The sequence below is a fragment of the Pholis gunnellus genome, assembly GCF_910591455.1.
Source record: "Pholis gunnellus genome assembly, chromosome: 11".
Taxonomy (NCBI): Eukaryota; Metazoa; Chordata; class Actinopteri; order Perciformes; family Pholidae; genus Pholis; species Pholis gunnellus.
Window position 1 is genome coordinate 21040031 of NC_136538.1, and position 19149 is coordinate 21059179.

The window sequence follows — 19149 nt, forward strand, 5'->3', positions numbered from 1 at the left end:
ACCCACTGGCAACGGGCTGGATGCAGTTTAGGGACTAAAAGCCCCCCCCCCCCCCCCCCCCCCCCCTATGATCAACACTTAAAGATGGCAGTGCCAGCGCTGAGGGGCTTCACGCTCCATTACCTTCAAGGAAAGTGATTTGGGAGGTCAAACAGTATCTCACGGCGGTGAACCGAGTCGGGGGACGAATTTGAGTGAAAGCTGAGTGATCGTCCGTGAACGCATTGGACTGCTAATAGATAAAAAGCTGTGTGCTACTTCTTTGAGTTTCTGTGTTTGTGTTGTAGCAGGGATGGGGAGGGTCAGAGAGCTGGAAGGGGGGGGGGGGGGGGGGGGGGGGGGGAGGACTGACAGTGCCCACTCCATACAACAGTGGGAGGAGCCGGGGCCAACTAATCCCCCTCACCCCTCTACTGAGCAGATTAGACAACCTATGGAGAATGCCCATTTCACATTAATAGCTGCAGGGCATACTGTAAATGTAGCAGTCCACCCAAACAAAGACCCCTGAGGGGCTTAAGCAGATGTTTTATAGCACACCCCTCCAGCAGAAAAGCACAAATATCGTGCTGTTGTTTATTCTTCAATAGACCTTTATACAATTGTACCATACTCCGATTAATGATATCACACCATTCTAAATCAAAATCTACTAAAGGAATAAGTGTGTATTTTTTTTTTTTGCACAACAAAAAGCACCACACCGACCTTGTAACGTCTGATAGATCCCCCAGTAAATGCGCAGGCAGTTCTTCTCTTTCTTCATGCCCCTTTTACACCGGCAGCTGTACAGGGGACTCTGTTTGATCGCGTCCATGGCGCTCCGGCACTCGTCCTTGGCCTCCAGGCCGGCCACCATGCTGTAATTGCTCTCTTTGCCGCCGGTCACGCACTGCCTCATCGTGCGGTACTTGGTGCTGCACGCCTGCTCCTTCTGGCACTGCTCGCTGGCCCGCACGCAGTCCAGCCGGGTGGCCGCGGCACGCACGTTCTCCTCCGCGTACGACAGCACATCTGGAAACAGAAGTGACACTTCTAATAATAATAATAACAACAATAATAATAAAAGTGAAGCATAATAATGCGTCGACTTGCACTCTCCGTGGAGAATCTATAGGCTGCATCGCGTGTAACAACTGACTGAAAGCAGTTTGGTACTACTTCATAACTTCGTGACGCAGCTAGTTTGCAGAGTTTTAGATTGATAAGAGTGAAGATTTGCTGTCGCGTTCATTATTGTTTGATAAGGCAGCTCCAGCTTGACTTTGTTATTTAGAGCACTTTGGACCATAGTAGCCTCCACACGTTATGACTCTCAGCGAGCAGCCACTGTCTCTGCCGGACTGCCCCCCTCCCCTCTCATTAACAACGCTCGCAATTTAGCCACTAAATACCGCACGCGCCTATGGGATGTATTGGTATCAAACGGACAGCTGTTGGTGGTAATACATCTCGTGAAACTTACCCAAAAGAGGCAGAAGGACGTACAGCACTTGGAGGATCATCGTCCTTCTCTTCTTGTGAAACATAAACCCTTGTTGGAACGAAACTCGCGAGCTAAAAGCGACTTAACAGTAGTTTGATTCCCAGGGTACTTCCACTGTACTGAAATCCATTGGAAAGACACAGCAGTGCGCGCTCCGCTGTACAAAACGGATCCGGCTCGCCTCATGTGAGAAATAATTCCTCCCCCCCCCACCACCTCTCCAAAAAAAAAAAAAAGTGTCCAGTCCCGATTCTGCACAGTTTATTGGACTCTAAGTCAAAAGAAGTGTTTAATGTATTCTTTCTTCTTCTTCTTCTTTCGTTATTTTCCTCCCGTGCGGGTGGTCTTCTCACCGCCGGGAGACAAAGGGATCAGAGCTGCGGTGGAGGCGAAACGGGCGAGTGTCCTCCAACTCCAGTCAGCGGGATGCTTGCGTCTGTGCGTCTGAGCGCGCGCAGCCAACTGGAGCCCAACGTGTTGGCTGTCTGCAGCGCATTCAGCACGAGGAGAGGAGAGCCCCCACCACCACACACACACACACACACGCACACACACACACACACACTCGCGCTAAAGTACAGTTATCTTATAATAAATGTACAAAGATATACCTTCCTATCAGCGAACTCGCCCCCTTCTTACGGTAATATTACAACGGCAGCACAGCAAATAAATAATTAGCTTTTAAGCTCACTTTACTCGCTAATGAGCACCGGAAAAATATAGGTCCCAATGGGTGCATGCAGCACAGTGATGGTACCGTCACTGCTGAGTTGCACGCTCACTCCAACTCTCTTTGGGGTTATTATAGTGTGTTAATGATGTTTACTTTTAATAAAAAATGTCCAACTCACATACTCACAGAATTAAAAAATTAAAAAGGATAAAATAGTAATCACTTTTCCAGTCCATTAAAACGTAAACGGGACACATGTAGGCTAACCACAGAGGGCACGTGGTTGCTGAAATGAAACCAAAATCAGCTCTGGGTGTGTGTTTTTTCTCAGTATATAACTGGGAGAGGGCAAAGAGCATGACTCACTTTATGACGTGATTAGTAGGCTGTAGCAGCACGTGGAGTATCTCATGGCAATTTAAAAATGTAAAAAGAAATAGACATATTTCACCTGCAAGTTGCCTGATTCATGACATGCCAAGCGATGCGCGTGGCTCCTCCCAGTTAGCTGTAACGTTAATCCCATTTGCAAAATGACAAACATTCTTATGCAACGTCATCCGCCACCTGTGACGATAGTAGGCGGATAGGTATTTTATGATGAAACACTTTAAATAAAACCTTTAGCCTCTACAAAATACCGCGACAGCGCTGTCTGTCCACACAGAGCAGAGTGGACACCGTGTGGCTGTCGCCATCTGTTGGTGGTTTCAAAGTAAAGGTCACTATTCAAAAAAAGCAAAGATTGTTATTCTTTCAAACACCACCACGCTTCACACTCAATATTTCATGTTAGTACATAATGAGCATCTCATTTCAAATACTTCTTGTTTGATCAATGTCTTGTCAAATGGTTCGGGCATTTTTTAACAAACAAGCAACAGAGCATGATTATAATAGCAGGGATGATGCGCCATGCCTCTTCCTACAGCTCATTGATTGCCTATATGGTGTGTTCAGAGGCTGATCCACTTGGCTAAATGATCAGACTATGTCAATGAGCCCCTCTCTGCATTAAAGACTGGGCGGAATCAATCAAGAATATGCTGGCGTCTGCCACAGTAAATCAACCCTTACACCCACACACACACATACAGAGAGAGAGAGAGAGAGAGAGAGAGAGAGAGAGAGAGAGAGAGAGAGAGAGAGAGAGAGAGAGAGAGAGAGGGAGAGGGCAGGTTCATTCAGAGATGGGATGAAATAGCTTATTTAAACGCCAGTGAATACCCCCTTATTGAAAAGGAAGCTGTGATTAGGTAGAGGCGATGAATCAATCCTGCAAGGTACAGTCACTTTTCAAAATGGCTTTCAATTTTGTTAAATAGATACGCCACAGGCCAACGTCCGCAGCTCTTTTTTTTGCAGGGAACATGACTGAAGGAGAGACAGAAAATGGCTACAAATGAACGACAGGCTGAGGCTACTATCTGGGATAATTGTCTGCTTATATTTGATGACTTTGCTGTTCTTAAGTCTCCAAAGGGAGCCTTGCCAGTCAGTCTGGTGATTTATGAAAAGCCTCAATCAATATGTGATATTAATTTTGCAAATGCGTGTCACAATGATGTAGTCCTTAGGGTCATTTAACGTTTCACACGGTAATGTGGCTCATGGCACCAGACCAGAAGCGGGTTTTTTTCTGTGCCAGTGGTGAAACGAGAAAATTGGTCAAAGTCAGGATTTTTTTTGTGACAAATGTGAGCAGCGAGCCTCAATGTATTAGTGTTGAGAAAGCTGACTGTGCCTAAACAGCACTACGTTCAACAGTCCCACAATTAAGTGGGGACAGGACTGATCAATGAACTTAAAAAAAAAAATATATATATATATATATATATATAACGTTATATATTAAAAGGGGGGTAACGTTAGTGAATCTCAAAGCAGTCACCTGACAAAATAAATTACTATGGCTCATTGTTTATGAGCAATGTTTGTCATATTAGTAATGCGTGCAAAGAACAAACCAACCGGTCGGTGTCAGCCGTTTCCTGAAAGCCGCGTCATAGGCGTAGTCTACGTCTACTTAGTTACGTTAGCGCAACTAAGTAGCCGTAAATCATAACGTAACTAAGTAGACGTAAACTACGCCTGTGACGCAGCTTTGGCGGTTGTTTCCTGAAAGCTTTACGTTACGTTAGCGTAACTAGCTAGCTAGTCACAGGAGACTAACTAGGTGTTAGTTAGTCAACACTATACAGTGGGATATCTTCCTCTATTGATTCTAGGTGACTTTATTACGCCACTTATTGACTAAAAATGAGTTTAGACACACTCTTCCAACAAATCCTTCAAACTGAACAACAGTTAACTGAACAAACACACAAAATCAAAGAAGGTATGAAAAACAAGCTATAGCGTTAGCTTACCTAACATTGGCAGACTAGCTACAATGCTACCTAGCCGGGTTAGAAATATGAATATTTAGCCTAACCTCCCTCTTTATCAACCCACATTTACATAATCTAAGGTGCGTTTCTCTCATTGGCTTTTTCCTTATCTTTTATTTCAGTCAAAGTAGCCATCATCAGATGTAATGAGAAGATCAAGAGCACCACTGAGAAGAATGAAAAGACCAGTGAGGAACTTGATAAAAAGGTGACGCCATGACACAATTAGCTTTTTCTCTTTTACTTTTTATATATATATATATATATATATATATATATATATATATATATATATATATATATATATATATATATATATATATTAATGATTTGAGCAGGCTGTGTTTGAAGTTATTACCAAAATTATTGGTTATCTGACACAAAATGGTGCCCTATAATACACTTTAGTGGATTTTAATGGGTTTATAATGAATGTGACTATGGCCTGTTTCATGGCAGCTTGCTGGTGAAAAAGCCTGATATTTGCACAGCCTTATCCTCATTTGCACGGTAACATATCATTTATTCTGACGTTGAACTGTGCCTCTAGACGCAGTAAATGTTCATCTGGTTCTTCTTGCGTAAGCAGCAGTCACATCATGAAGTATTGGTTAATATGTTACTATTTTGTCCATTGTGTCGGGAGGCAAAGATATACCTTTACTGCTCATCCGGGATGCATTTATAAAACGGGGATTGTTTGTTATTGCTTTAAATGTATCAAGTTTTACTTGTGATAAAATGTAAATGCGAAGATAAACAAATACAATCAGTAAACATCAATAACTGCTGTACCTTGGGGCTGCATCCAGTATCAGTGACGTTGACATATGAGGTAAAGAAGTGCATATCGGCATATTGATGAGCTGATCTGCTTTATGATTTAAAACACTTAATCTCTCCCATTCCTTTTCATCAACAGTGCAAACGGCAAGTGCCACTGCAGATCAATGGCTAATTTCCACCGGATAACATTAGTGAACCCTGTCAGCATGTGTGAGATATGATGTCAAAGGCTCGTTGACCCCTCAGAAATATTGCTCGCTTCTTCCTGCGCTCGTATAAGTGGACATCCGATCAAAAGGGCAGATTACGCTCTTATTAGTAAAGGTTGCTGAATACGAGGCCATGTCTGCCTGAGAACGCAGGACAGCGATACCTTTTTCTGACCCCCTTCAGAGTGGAAGATTGGAGCTGTTTACATCAGATATGCAGGGAGTGTTTACAGCACAGTGTGTTTACAGCTCTCATGACGTAACATCTCCCAGTTTATGAGAGCTGTCTTAAGATAATTACACTGTTTAGAAAACTTGGAAGCTGATTGTGCTCGCTGAAAAACGTACACCACCGCATAAGAAACAATAAACTCACCTCCTTGACAGCTCGAGTAACAGACGGAAAACTGCACGGAAAGTAATGACTGAGGCGTCTTTAAAAGGCGTCCTCCGTGAATTTACCCTCCTACGTAATTTGGCAATCTTCTATCCTTTGGGCTGTACCATATAATCACAGGAGGATGAGAGGCAAAGGGAAGTAAACAAGAAAAGTTTGAAAGTGTGTTGAGATATATACACATATAGAAAGAGAGAGAGAGAGATGTTTCAGGAGAAAAGACATCTTGAGACATTGAGGTTAAACGTAGTCAAAGACATTTTTTATTTCACTCTCACCCAGTGAGCTCACCAACATGTCACCTTTTACATGATTTTACCAGCTGTCCATCCTTCATTTCATCTAATTTCTCCTTGTGTGGGATCACGGGCACGCACGTCCCTCTCAGTACGTCTGTCTGTCGGGTTGTGTTTCTTACCTGCCCACTCATCTCCGTGTGCTCCAGGCTCAGCAGTTGTCTGCGATGAGGCTGCAGCACGGCCTGATGAGGAAATGTGAGGACCAGATGTTGAAGCAAATTGGGGAGCTGCTCTGCCAGAGAAGCCAACGAAGGGAACGTCTGGTGGGTTGAAGCCTGAATCGATATTTACATCTTACAGCATGTTATGTGTAGTATGAATACACATATTTTTGATAACCAAATGATATGAATTGTTTTAAGTTTTTGAATATTCAATTAAACATTTATTCAAAAAAATTGTGAGTAATTAATAATAATTAAAGTGTAAAATATTGCACAAAAGTCAGATAATACTACAATTTCATCAAAAAAGTATTATTAGCAATACTATGAGTAGCAGTTGTTGAAGTCCTTCATCACGAGCAGCTGCATTTCACACCAGGCCAAGATCAAGCGGCAGTCTGAAGAAGAAGAGGAAAACTTCCTTCAGGAGGTCTCGAGGTTCAACGGTGACTTCAGTCTTTGTGGGAACAGAGACGTAGTGGTCCAGAGCCAAACGCACACAGAGAGCCTGGACCTGGAGCGGGAGGTGGAATCATTACACAAAGGTCCTACAACACTGTCAGCCGTGCTGTTGTCACAGTAGACGGATGTTTTATACTGTAATCAGAATGATGGAAGAATGTGGTTCAAATGTTTAGATGGTGGTCAGAGAAAGAAATCAGTGATTAGAATCATTACTGAGACGACTGGAAGTATAGAAGTATTATTGTGTATTAAAGCTGCAGTTGGTAATTTTTATGGAAATAACTTTTTATCATATTTGTTCAAACTGTCACTAAAACCTGACAGAAGTACATGGGACTGATAATCTGTGAAAGCTCCTCATGGTTTTGTAGGATTCCATCGCAGCTGAAGAGAAACAACCGATCCGAGCCGAGGAGTCGAACGTTTGTACAGAAGTTGCAGTCCCAATGGTTCATTCAATGTATCATATTTCTCAAAGCCCAGCAACTTTTCATGACTAATTCTACTTTGATATGGTTTGAAGTGTTTCCATTAGTTCTGCAGGATTGAGGGTGTAGCTCCCTTAACAAAGGAGGACCAGTGTCGTCACAGTACGTGTTTAATCTGGGCTCAAGGGAGCAGCATTGTCTTATTGTTTGTAGAGTTAAAGTGAGTTTAAAGAAATGCCCACATTGCATTCCCTGGGAAGCCAGACGTTTTCTCCCACGGAGCGGTATCAAGTGGTTCTTAACTTCTTTACTCAATCATCAGAAATAGGACTCGTCTTGTCTCCCCTCTACAATCAGAGATGGAGCTGATGAGCCGCAGGAACAGTCACGTGAGCGCCATGCAGGAGGAGAAGAGAGCGCTCACGCTCAAGCTGCAGGGCCTGGATCACACCCACAAAGGTGAATGCACCAAAAACGTTCATTCTAATGTGGATAATGTGGCCCAGAGGGAGCACCTTTTAAACCCTCCGTGTTTCTCTTGCTTGACACAAACCAAATGTAGAGAAAAGGAGTTCTCTAGAATGTACAACTGCAGCAAAGTCAGATATATCTTGAAAATCCACCCATGCCGCTGAGGCAGCTGTACAGTGTCTTGAGCCCAGATGTTTCATAACCAGGTCACTGATTTGATTTTCCTTTTTTTTTTAAATCTGTGTTGAAGGGGTTGTGCTCACACCCACACTATGCATTCTCAGCTGGAAGCTATCCAGTACAAATACAGGTTTAAGCGTGTTTGGAATGAAAATAGCACCGCAATAAAACTAAATAGAAGCTGCGTTGCTGTGGATGTGTTGCTACAGGTTTGAAGATACAATGCTTCCCAGGCAGTACAGTTTTAAGTGATTGATCCATGAGAGCAACTGCTTTTGGAGTGGGAGAGGTGAAGTGCCTCACAGTCCTGGGTCGTGGTGGTGGTGGTGGTGGTGGTACTGTGTGATCCAGACTTGGTCCCCATTGCCCCGGCCCCTTCAGCAAACGTCTTAACAATGCCCCCGTGTCTGTCTTTTTGAAGGAAAGTCATGTTTGTGTGTGTGGTTTATTATTCCTGGCTGCAGACTTGGATCGGCAGACGATTGAAGCCGAAGCAAAGACGGAATCTCTGCGAGCGGAGAGCCTGTCTGTCAGTCGGAGGCCTCTCACTGACAGCACCTGTCTGAGGTGAGTTATCAGCTGTCCGGACGCTGGGAGGGCTTTGTATATGTTGACACACCAGACACAGCATGCAGCCTCTGATTTGCAATTACTGTATGTCACAGAAAATAATCCTTATGAGACACAAAAGAGTAAACAGTCAACGCTGCAGGGAAATAAAGAGTGAACACAAACACAAAGGGGCGAATAAGAACAAAACTAAATGGAAACGCAGCAGTAAGCTATTTAGCGGCTCATAAAAGAGAAAATGTTAGTTCACAGAGGCTTCCTCGGAGCTTCCTGCTATTTAAAGTATTGCCGGCTGAGCAGCTGTGTTGTTTAATTAGTTGAGCGTTCTCCGTCTTTGCAGGCCCGTCAGTCGGCTTGGTGGACAAAAAAGGGCAATGGCTGTCCCTGCCGGTGGCCTCTGTTCCTCTCGTGATGCTAAACGCACTCAGAGAACGAGGAGAGGGGAGCCCCGGTGTTAACAACGGGAAGCGGCGCAGCGTTCCGCGGGCTCATTAGACAGAAGGTGTTATTCACTGAGAGCAGAAGTGAATCATACTGTGAGAAGTGCTGAGTGGACCAGCGAGCCCACGCATCTGTGTTTCTCTCTCTGTATCCGGCTGGCTGCAGTCCAGATCCAGAAGTGTAAATAACAGAGCATTAGGACCGTTTGGCTTAATTAAGGCTTTGATCCGAAGTGTATTTCATTCAGTCAACAAGTGGAAAAGGAAATAAGAAACGGGAAACCGAGGCTAATGTGATTGATCCAGGGAGGTCTGCGAGGCAAAATGAATGCGGGCGCAGAGTTAAGTATTTACACTGAATGCTTATCCAGCGAATAAACAAAGAAATGCAGTTTGATTTATTTAGTTAAAACGTGAAGTATGATTTCACCAAACAAACTTTTACATGTCAAGGAAGCAAGCGAAGCAACGCAAGCATCCCTACTTTGACCTGATCTGAGAAATGTACAATATTTAATAGAGTACACACGTACAGTACAGTAGTACTGCATATGTACAGATTGGTTAATTTGTATTAACAACGGTAAGAGGAAGCTCTGTGTGTGTCTGAAAGTGAATAAAACATTGAGGACTAAGTAAATGACTGCCGTCCGATTATTCAGATGTGTTGGAAAGCAGATTTTTGTAAAGTCCTTTGAGATCAAGATGTCTTGACATATAGACAGATAGAGATGTGCCCTCTTCTGGAGTTTTATCCACGGTGGTGGAAAGTCCATAATCTCCAATAGGTGTTTAATTGGGTTGAGATTTCATCCTCACCAAACCCTTCTATGACCCCCCCCCCCCCCCCCCCCCCGTACTCTATGTGGACTCATATATGCAGTTTCCCTTAATTGTCACCTATGGACATCTGTGAAAAAGAGCAGCTTGCAGCAACTCTTTTTTTCTCAAACAGTAATGAGCGTTCGGTCAGTCATCACATCTGACACAAAGCGACACACGGTATCATTTCAGACTCGGTCATTACACAGCAGTACAGCTACATGTTTTGAAGTTGTACCTTTTTGACAGTGAGTGGGAGAATAAGTACAAAACGCAGATTTGATAAGAAAAGCAGAAGTGAAGCTCGATAAAATTACAAACCACTAAAACCTGTTTGGGTGGAAATCCAAACAACCCTCATCTCCTCAGAATGAGGCATCCAAACATGGAAGAATGGAAACAAACGGGCAACAGCAGCAGGCCCTGTGTGTCTGCTCATCACAGTGGAATATGAAGTAGTTGTAGGAAATGATCGGAGGACCTCCTGCACTGAAACAGGACCGGTAGGTGAGCGCCGCCCACCGTGTTTCTCCACAAAGTGACGTCCTTTATTTAATTAAAGAGCGGAGATCAATAGAGTTCCAGGAAGGAAGGGCCATTGTTATTGCTGATGCCACTACTTTGGATAATGTCTCCTCCACGATACTATGCATGTGAAGTGACTAACACATCCCCAAACTTATCGAGATGATGAGGTTTACACTTTCGGTTTTTAAATTTGAATATGTATTCAGTTATTGTAATATATTTTTGCCCCAGTATTTAATTAGAGACATCCTGACGAGGCACAAAATGGGCACATTCCCTAATCCTGGGCTCCGTTTGTTTTCCTCTTCCTTATTTATTGTTCTCTGCCCGTCACCGAGCGCCCCTCCTTCTCCCAGCATTGCCTTAAATCATGCATGTGGGTAGCATGTCCCGTTCATCCATCAGCCTCATTAAAGATACTCGGTCCTTCATTACCTCCCGGGCTTATTAGCCCCGGGAAGTGCTGAGGATGTGGCTTTGGAGGAGAGGGGCCTCCTCTCGCTCATTCTTATGATCATCCATTCTGAACCGAAGCCATCAATCCTGTCTTCAGCCACCGCAGCGTCTCCTTAAAACGCATATTTAACTCTCGCGCTTATTGATTGTTGGAAATTGAATGCGTGTCAATTTGAATGAGTGCTACAGTCATTTAAAAAGTGTTCAGTGTGCAAAACAGGGTGGCTCCCGGTGTCCATCGTTCACTGAATGGACCCGTAATACCTGAAATATTCACTCAAGCATTCAGGAGTTGTATGTATTTTTTTGATGTGATATATTACTGCTATATTACACATGAAGGCTCATCTGAAGATGTCACTGCACTGCAGAAATCTGATATTGAACCCCCGATATCCCCCAAAAAGAAAGTGTCTCGCTGTTGTAAACGTCATTATAGCGTCTGAAAAGAGAGAGTATGCTCGCCTTAAAGATCCGATTTGTAAGTTCCACAGAGAAGAGTAAAGTTTAAAACACTGCTGTTCTCACACTGTGAGAGGGCAATTTCAGCTCAGCTGTTTTATTGTTTCATTAACTTCCAATAAAAGAAAGATGGAGGCAGCGTGTGTCTCAGGCTCATGTGTGGCTCTATAGATCCTCCAACACCTGCCACAGCAGTTAACTCCCACCGAGGCAGCAGGCACCGCGGACCCAAGCAGGCCGAGGCTTTCTCCACACGCAGACTGAACTGAGTGATACAATTTCATTCATGTTCATGAAACTATAGAGTGAAATATGTACTTTGTGACAAAGGGACAGCGTTGTCTTCTGTTCTGTTTGTATTTCTGCTTACTTCTTACTCAGCAACATGTTCGAGCGTCCCTACTTCCTGTTAGCTTTCAGTAGCTTGTAGCTTACGACAAAGCATTCTGAATATTATTAATAATAAAGTTAATTGATATAGCACCTTTTTAAAACACTGTTACAAAGTGCTTTATAATAGAACACATTTAAAACAGAATGAAATGAACTGAAAGCCAAGAGAAAACACAGAAAACTAACAAAATGTCCTAAAACACAAATATAGTGACAGAGAAGCGACTGTAAAGAGTTTGTTTTTAACACTGATTTGAACGATGAGACAGAGTTTGCAGCCCTGATCTCCTCAGGTCGGTCCTTCCACAGTCTAGGAGACAATTCACTCAACTTGTACATTTTGCCTGCGAGAGTATTTGCGGTACTGAAGTTGTTTTTGTGCTTGTAAACATACAGAAACTCGTGATGTTCTGTTGCACACTGTACATCTGAATGCATCCAATCAGTCATGTAGACTTCAAACTTTTGGAGAAAGCTGTTTAGAAAAAACCTTTATCTTGAGCTGGTTATTTCTGAGTTGTTCCATGTAGTTCATTTAGTTCTGTTATTTTTTTCTGAGTGATTAAAGCCAACAGCGAGGTAACACCTCGTTACAGTAAAGTGATACAAAGACAAAACATGTGTTGAAACGTGATATTCAGAGCCAATTCAGAGTTTCTTTACAAGTTATTGCTTTCATGAGCTTTTCCTTTCTTTCCTTCATTGCATGGCATCCTTTCTCTTTCACCAGGCTGAGGACGGAGCTGGAGATGCACAAAGAAGGAGAGCTCGAGCTCCTGCGAGGGGCGCTCAGCTCAGAGATACACTTCCTGAAGTCGGTGAGTTGTTGTGTTGTGAACGAGGCTTCTATTCGGCTCATGAAACCAGTTTAAAACAGGACACATGTTGTTCATGTCCTACCAGAATCAATCAGAGGGGATTATTATAAAAATGATACCTTTCACAAACATTCTGTGGTCGTTACTCATTGTCACAATGTTACCAGGAAAGAGGAGTTCAAACGTCATTCATACTCGTCCTCGTTCTGTGTCTGCTTCCGTTCATTTCTGCTTCTTATTTGTTCTTTCAGCAGAAGCTGGACGGCAGCCAGGGAAGTGAGCAGCATTAGGTCTGGCTCGGTGATGACACAGGAATACAGGTTATAGTGGTTCACTGATTGTCTCTTCTCTTACAAAACCAACATGAATACGAGTAGACAGGAAGGAGCGAACAGAGCCGGATGATTCAACCGTGTGCTGTTTAATATTTACTTTCAAAGTCGCATGAAAAGAGCAAATTCCATTCTGTCAGACCAAAAAGTGTCTTTGGAAATGCTGCTGTTGACACTTACAGGTATGTAATGTAGCCGCTGGAAGAGCCGAAACAAAAGATACAATATTAAGATGAAGTGGTTTCTTTCATTCTCCAGCCCATAATAGGATGTGCAGGTCTGTTTCGACTGGTTTGCTTTAGTGAGAAATGTTGCTCGTTACATTTGATTTAGGTGCACAAGACTAACAACGTACAGCTGCACTGTGAACACAATCAGTGTGTTTCACTGCTGGCAAATACACGAGGCTTTCAAAAAGTGATCGTATACCGCCCTCTAGTGTACAAAGAGTCACATCGACACTATAGACAGAGAATCTTACATACTGAACAGAGATTTGTTTCAATATGGTAGCTGAATGCAAAACATAATTTATTTCTGGTTCATTTGAATTCAATCGTTGAGATTGAACTTTGAATTAAAAGAAAAATGCAAGGAAATAAAAGCCAACACTGTTTTTCCACTGTTGCAGCAGCCAATCGTCCAGCTGGAGGAAATAAAATGAAGATGGCCAAAAGGTGGACACCCATATGTTCATGTCTCAAACATGGTTATTAATATTCTGTACAAGCCGACCCGTTAAAGCTCGGCACCAGACGCTGGGACCTGGCTGCAGTTCTTTGCTCTCATTGATCCTTAATTAAGAGCTGTAATGAGGTCCAGCACTGAGGTTTGGTGATCAGGTCTGTTGGATGTGTTCACTGGCCGGTAAGTTGTTCCACCACAAACTAGAAAACAATTATTGTTTTATGTTATAGTTATAGTCGTGTTAAAACAGGAAAGGGACTTCCCCAAACGTGTTGGAACTTAAAATGTTCCTTCATTGCAGCAAAAGCAAAGTGTGCTGTTGGGGTGATTCAGATGCTGTGAAGATGGAGAGCAGCCTTTCACAATTTCAAAGAGATATATGTTTGTTAAAGTCTTTAATGCACATGCTGTTGAAAACATATTTACATGTAAAAGACTTTATAAATGAGGCTAAATAAATGCATTTAAGTGGCCTTCTCATTCAATTTGTGTCTCTTGTCAGTAAAACAAATAGAATGTACACAAGCCTTTCATATTAGAAGCAATGTCATAAGAAAGCGAAACTATTCAGAACACAAACCTACTGGCTCCCTCAAGTGGCCCAAATGTGTACTGCAGTTATACGTGTTAATTTATTTGCTCATAAAATCCCCTGAGGGTTGCGACCCAGTCTTTGGGAATGACTGATGTGACGGTTTCAGCGCATACGGTCATAACCATAAGCCTCTTGTTCTGCTGAAATGCGAGTCAGTTACCATCAAGAAGCATTAGAGGAAAATAAATTGTGTTTTTGTCTGTTTGCAACTTAATGGGAGGTGTGTGACATTACAGTTTACTGTTCATCCCTCAATCGGCAGACAGTTATTTCAGTAATTGATGATTACACGGTCTGTCGGCCTACACCAGAGGGTCATTTTGTGGGTCATTTTCTCCCTGATGAGTCCTAATAGAATGATGTGGGAATGTCAACGGCCACCTAATGAGATCCTGCAATCTCGTTTTGACTTTTTAACCGTGACCCCGGTGAGCTGCGTCTGGACGGGGGGGGCAGACGTACACAGCAGCAGACAAAGCACTCCATTTGGCGGAGTGGTTAACCTCATTCTAACTGCTGCTCAGCACATAAATAATGAGTTACTATTATTATTTAAATGAAGTCGGACGGAAAACAGGGAGGAGGGTAATCGGACACTTGCAGGCGTGTCCATCCGTTTGTTAATGTGAGCCGCTTTATCTGCAGAGAAACGTCACCTTTAATCCAAAGTGTTCCTGTTTGAATAACGCGGCGGGCCTCTTTGTAGTCGACTTGGCTGCTCAAGTGATAAAGTGGATTCTCCTAATTCCCCGTCAAAAATCCATACCTAATTTACTTATTGTCAGCTAAAGTGTATTCATGAAACTTAAGATTTGTGTTCCTTTAACTTCACAAAGTCGTTTCCAGTTGAAATCGGTCATTACAGGAGAGATCAAAACCGCGGGTCTCTAAATTACACACTTCGTCTGCGTTCGCTCGCCGTCCTAAAATAGACAGAGGGGACAGAGGCATAATAAAATACTGTTCATGCTAAGTGTGAGGGGGGGGAATGGAACACGCAGAGCGTTCCGACTGCAAAGTGTGGATTTTATGGAGGCGGGAAATGCCCGGATGTATAATGGATGAGCAAACATTTGGAAGCAGGAGACGTGAGCTTACTGGACTAAAAACGCCCCCAAAATGCATTGCGGCTGATAAAAAAAAAAAGTGACGACGATTGACGTTAAGGCACAGTTAGGAGGAAAAGCGTGGAAGCTCACATATATCATAGACTTTAGTAAACACATTTAACACTAAGTGGAAGAGGGAATGTTGATTTACATTTGTGATTTGGCCTCTTGCACCATCACCCAAAGACCAAACTTTATATTTGACAACAGCGTAGTGTTCTGGTGTGTGAGGACCTCACAGAGCTGAAACCACCGTGGCTGTATCAGCAGTCAGAGATCATTCAGGATCAGGAACACTTTTATTCTCTCATACAGTTTTTAACTGCTTGCAAAGCTTCTTTTTTTTTCCTCAGTGCAACTTAGAGTGACTTCCACACAACATTCGTGTCTTTGTAAATTCATCTCTCTACCTCAGGTGGTCATCCACATACAAGACAGGCAGACTGTGGCTCTCCCTGTACGCCTTGATCCTTCAGCTCAGCGGCGAACACGTCGATGATGCCGCTCTGCAGTTGGCTGCTGCTCTTTGTTGTGAGGCAGTCCTGATCTTTAGGGAAATATGCTGTCTTTGCTCCAGAAACTTGAATTTGTGCTTCTAGAAATAAGAGAGAAGCAAGTTAAGGTCAACTTCAGTGCCCAGCGTATGAATACACAATGTGAGTTTCCTTGTACGGACAGTTTAAGACATGAAAAAGTAATAAAACATATAACCGCGCTCACAGAATCCAAAGTACATTTAGGGAGGGCTGGATCTCTGTTGTTGCTGCTTTGAACTCACCAGTCAGCAACATGTTATTAAATGTCTGTGTGCAGCATGTTGGGGTACTTATTGGCAGAAATGGAATATGACATTCAGAACTATATTTTCATTCGTGTGTAATCCTTTGAAACTAAGAATCGTTGTGTGTTTTCGTTTGCTTAGAATGAGCCCTTCATACAGACAGCGGGTCCTCTTCACGGAGTCAGCCATGTTTCTACGGTAGCCCAGAACGGACAAACAAGCCCTGGCTGTAGTGAGGGCCTTTTTACGTTTTTACGTCACCTGAAGGCCACCGTAGTTCTCGCACACTTGTGAAACCGTGCAAAAAGTGCAAATTAGTGCAAAACCGTGCAACCACACCAAAGTCTGCATACTGTCCCTTTAATAAATCCTCAATGGTTTCTCCCATATATGGTTTGTATGACATCTAACGAGACGTTAATCCTCTTTTGTTTTACGAAAGCCAGCACCACATGTCAAATTTCCGCTCGTTACGTGCATGCAGCCTTTCCAAAATAAACTTCCGTCTTCACGGGAAACAACTCAGCTTCGGTTAGGCAACGCAACTACTTGGTGAATAGCACACAGCCTTACCGTTGCACACCGCCAGCTTGTTTCCTCCTATGTACTGGGTCTGCCATCTATAACCGGTCTGCTCACTGCATTCATCGTACAAACGACTCCTCCTGATAAAAGCAAAATCGTAACCCTGTAAAAGAAAACTCAAATTATATCATTCATTTTTTACGGGCAGATCTATCCAGAAAATGTGCTGGCACGTGTTACCACGTGTTTGTATTAATATATTGAACTGCATGCACTTACATGGCTGCACAGAGGTTTGCAGTAGCGCTTGTTGGCTACTGTGACACACGCTAACCCTCCACCGTGGGGAACTTCGGCTTCAGGGCACTTCATCGGTTCAGCACCTTGGCAATCTAGAAGTCAATGATTTTTTTAATGAATGAGGCATTTAAAACATTGAACATGTTACAATGGCCATTATGAGTTTATGAGTTTCTATTGTCATCTGAAGCCTTTTTTTTTAATTCCTCCACATGGAGCAGGTTTGTTATTAAGTCAATTTTAAGGGTGAAACTCCACATCAATTATTATCCATCTGCGGAGTTTACACCTCGACATGTAATTAATCCGTGACGAGAGCATCCTCTTTTATTTGCCAGGCAAAGTTCACCTAATTCAGTGTTAGACTTCAAGTGCCTTTACAAATGTGATAAAGTTAGTAAAGCCGATGAATCTCCACGAGCCTTGTGCTTTAGTACTTCTTGCTCAACACGTTATTGTGACCGAGGGGTGAAATAGCTTGTGGTACGGCCCAACACACCCATCAGAAGTATTAACAGATAATATAACACAAAATGGAAGACAAAGGTAAGAATATATAGGTTAGGGTAAAGTGTAGCATTTCCCAAGCCTGTTCTCAATCTTAAATGAATTCTCACATTAAACTAATCTTAATTTTGAACTGGTCACCCAGATAAAAGCAACAAGGACACACGTGCCTCGGGCTCGTCCTCCTACCTTGCAGCTGGTGTTTGTGCAGCGTATCGGCCATATTCCTCACAGACAGCAGGAGAGCAGCCGTGTCCTGTGGACTCCATGCAGACGGCAGGTTTTGACCACACTCTACCTCCCCCTGTTGGTTAAAACCAGACAGAAACACCTCCGACAATGTGGTATGATGTGGAAAGCAATTAGCAAATATGAAATATCTACGCACAGTGTGACCCACTTTCATGTGCAGTAATAGTTTACCTTGAGATCTGCTGATAGTCGCTTTAAGAGCTGCGTTTGCGAGGTGCAATTCTGAAGTAAAGTTTCATCTTGAGCTCCAGCAGAGGACAAGACTGCAAACACACACACACAGTTGTAAAATTCAGTCTAAATGTACTCTGCGATCAACACATTTCAGACGAACACATACAACCGTGGGATTACCTGCTAGTGAGCAAAGCAAAGCAAAAGTTCCCCGTAGTGCCATGGCCATGCGCTCCAACACTTCTGACCCAGAGCTGAAGGTAGGAAGCTGGGACAGACACATTTATTGACTCAGTGTGTTGGTGCAAAGTTTACAGAATTGGCCAACATTGGGATCTTCCACTGGATTGCCAGCGTTTCACGACGGGACATTTCTAACCGGTGATGTAACATGAACTTTGGACGTGCAGAGGTGGACATCATTAGGTTTTGTGTTCTATTTCATTTTAAATGTAGATATTTGTACAAATTACAAGTTGTTCTTATTTCTTCTGATAACAACCATTTGTTCCACTATGTATGTCCCTGCGTCGTGCTGATGGGGGAGCTGGTAGTGCACGCTAACTGACTGAAGTGACTGTTGGTCTTCACACAGGATGCCACTACTACTTCTTTTAGTTATCAGCTTATTACGGAGACAAATGTCAGTATGAAATCCACACCCACGAATACAAAAGCCGTTCAGACACACCGAGGGACTCAGTGTCAGTCGGTAAGTTATGCCACGAAGGATGACTGTGTAAATAATTCACTGCGGATGTCATTCATTATGGATGTCTGACGATCTGGCAGCAAATTAATCATTGAAACTCTTAAGAGTGTTTGAGCTCATTAACGCGGAGAATTGCCTTTTTATATTTGATATGAGGAACAAAGATTGGTGCTCCAAATGGACCTTGAAAGCCTTCATTACCCGACCAGCATGTCCTCTCATGCTTTAACGTCTCTGGCTCCTTTGTCTGGAATTCTTCTCTTGTGATCAAAGAAATAAGAGAAAGTAGAATTATCATAATGACATATTATCCACAAATACACACAGCATAGATTCAATGAGTTTAAAAGAAGAACCAAACAATTATAAATGTAGCGTTGGTTCAGAGGAGGAGATGGCAGAGTTGTTGTTGAGGCTTGTGTGGAGGCCTGCTGATTATCTGTGTCAGCCTTTGAAATGCTCTTGCAGTGTGAAACTACCTGTGCATACAATTATTTTCATGCATAAAGTCATGATGTGAAAACGGACAAGATTCTCAGATGTAGCGATGTGGGTAAATGTGCTCGACGGTGTTACCGGTCTCCTCCTGGTGCCACACTTTGTTTGTCTTTGTGTTTCCACTGTAGTTCCCAAAATCAAACCATTGCCTTTTTACCGCCCGTCCACCAGATTACCCTCGGACTTCCCCTCTTTTCATCATCACCTGACTGGAGTGAGTCCTCCTGGGATGCTGTT

The 19149-nt window shown here is 43.1% G+C and overlaps 3 protein-coding genes across 3 annotated transcripts in view; 1 reads left to right on the forward strand and 2 right to left on the reverse strand.

Moving 5' to 3' along the window:
* The window catches only part of gfra1a (gdnf family receptor alpha 1a), a gene marked incomplete at both ends in the record, with an annotated part of 77503 nt that extends 75974 nt beyond the window's left edge, over positions 1 to 1529 (reverse strand). Inside the window, 2 exons of the mRNA XM_079168847.1 lie at positions 709 to 1014; positions 1466 to 1529. Of these exons, the coding sequence (XP_079024973.1) occupies positions 709 to 1014; positions 1466 to 1529 (370 nt within the window). The remainder of the gene's footprint in view (positions 1 to 708; positions 1015 to 1465) is intronic.
* A 2892-nt stretch (positions 1530 to 4421) lies between these two features.
* On the forward strand, positions 4422 to 12730 carry LOC306702729 (coiled-coil domain-containing protein 172-like; the record flags this gene model as incomplete). Its single annotated transcript, XM_079168384.1, has 8 exons — positions 4422 to 4500; positions 4675 to 4760; positions 6390 to 6506; positions 6787 to 6952; positions 7658 to 7759; positions 8416 to 8518; positions 12353 to 12440; positions 12692 to 12730. The coding sequence occupies 8 exons, from the start codon at positions 4422 to 4424 to the stop codon at positions 12728 to 12730; spliced, it is 780 nt and encodes a 259-aa protein (XP_079024510.1).
* A 2852-nt stretch (positions 12731 to 15582) lies between these two features.
* LOC306702733 (uncharacterized protein) lies at positions 15583 to 17985 on the reverse strand (the record flags this gene model as incomplete). Its single annotated transcript, XM_079168393.1, has 6 exons — positions 15583 to 15758; positions 16518 to 16632; positions 16749 to 16861; positions 17466 to 17580; positions 17700 to 17791; positions 17883 to 17985. The coding sequence occupies 6 exons, from the start codon at positions 17983 to 17985 to the stop codon at positions 15583 to 15585; spliced, it is 714 nt and encodes a 237-aa protein (XP_079024519.1).
* Between the last annotated feature and the right edge of the window lie 1164 nt (positions 17986 to 19149).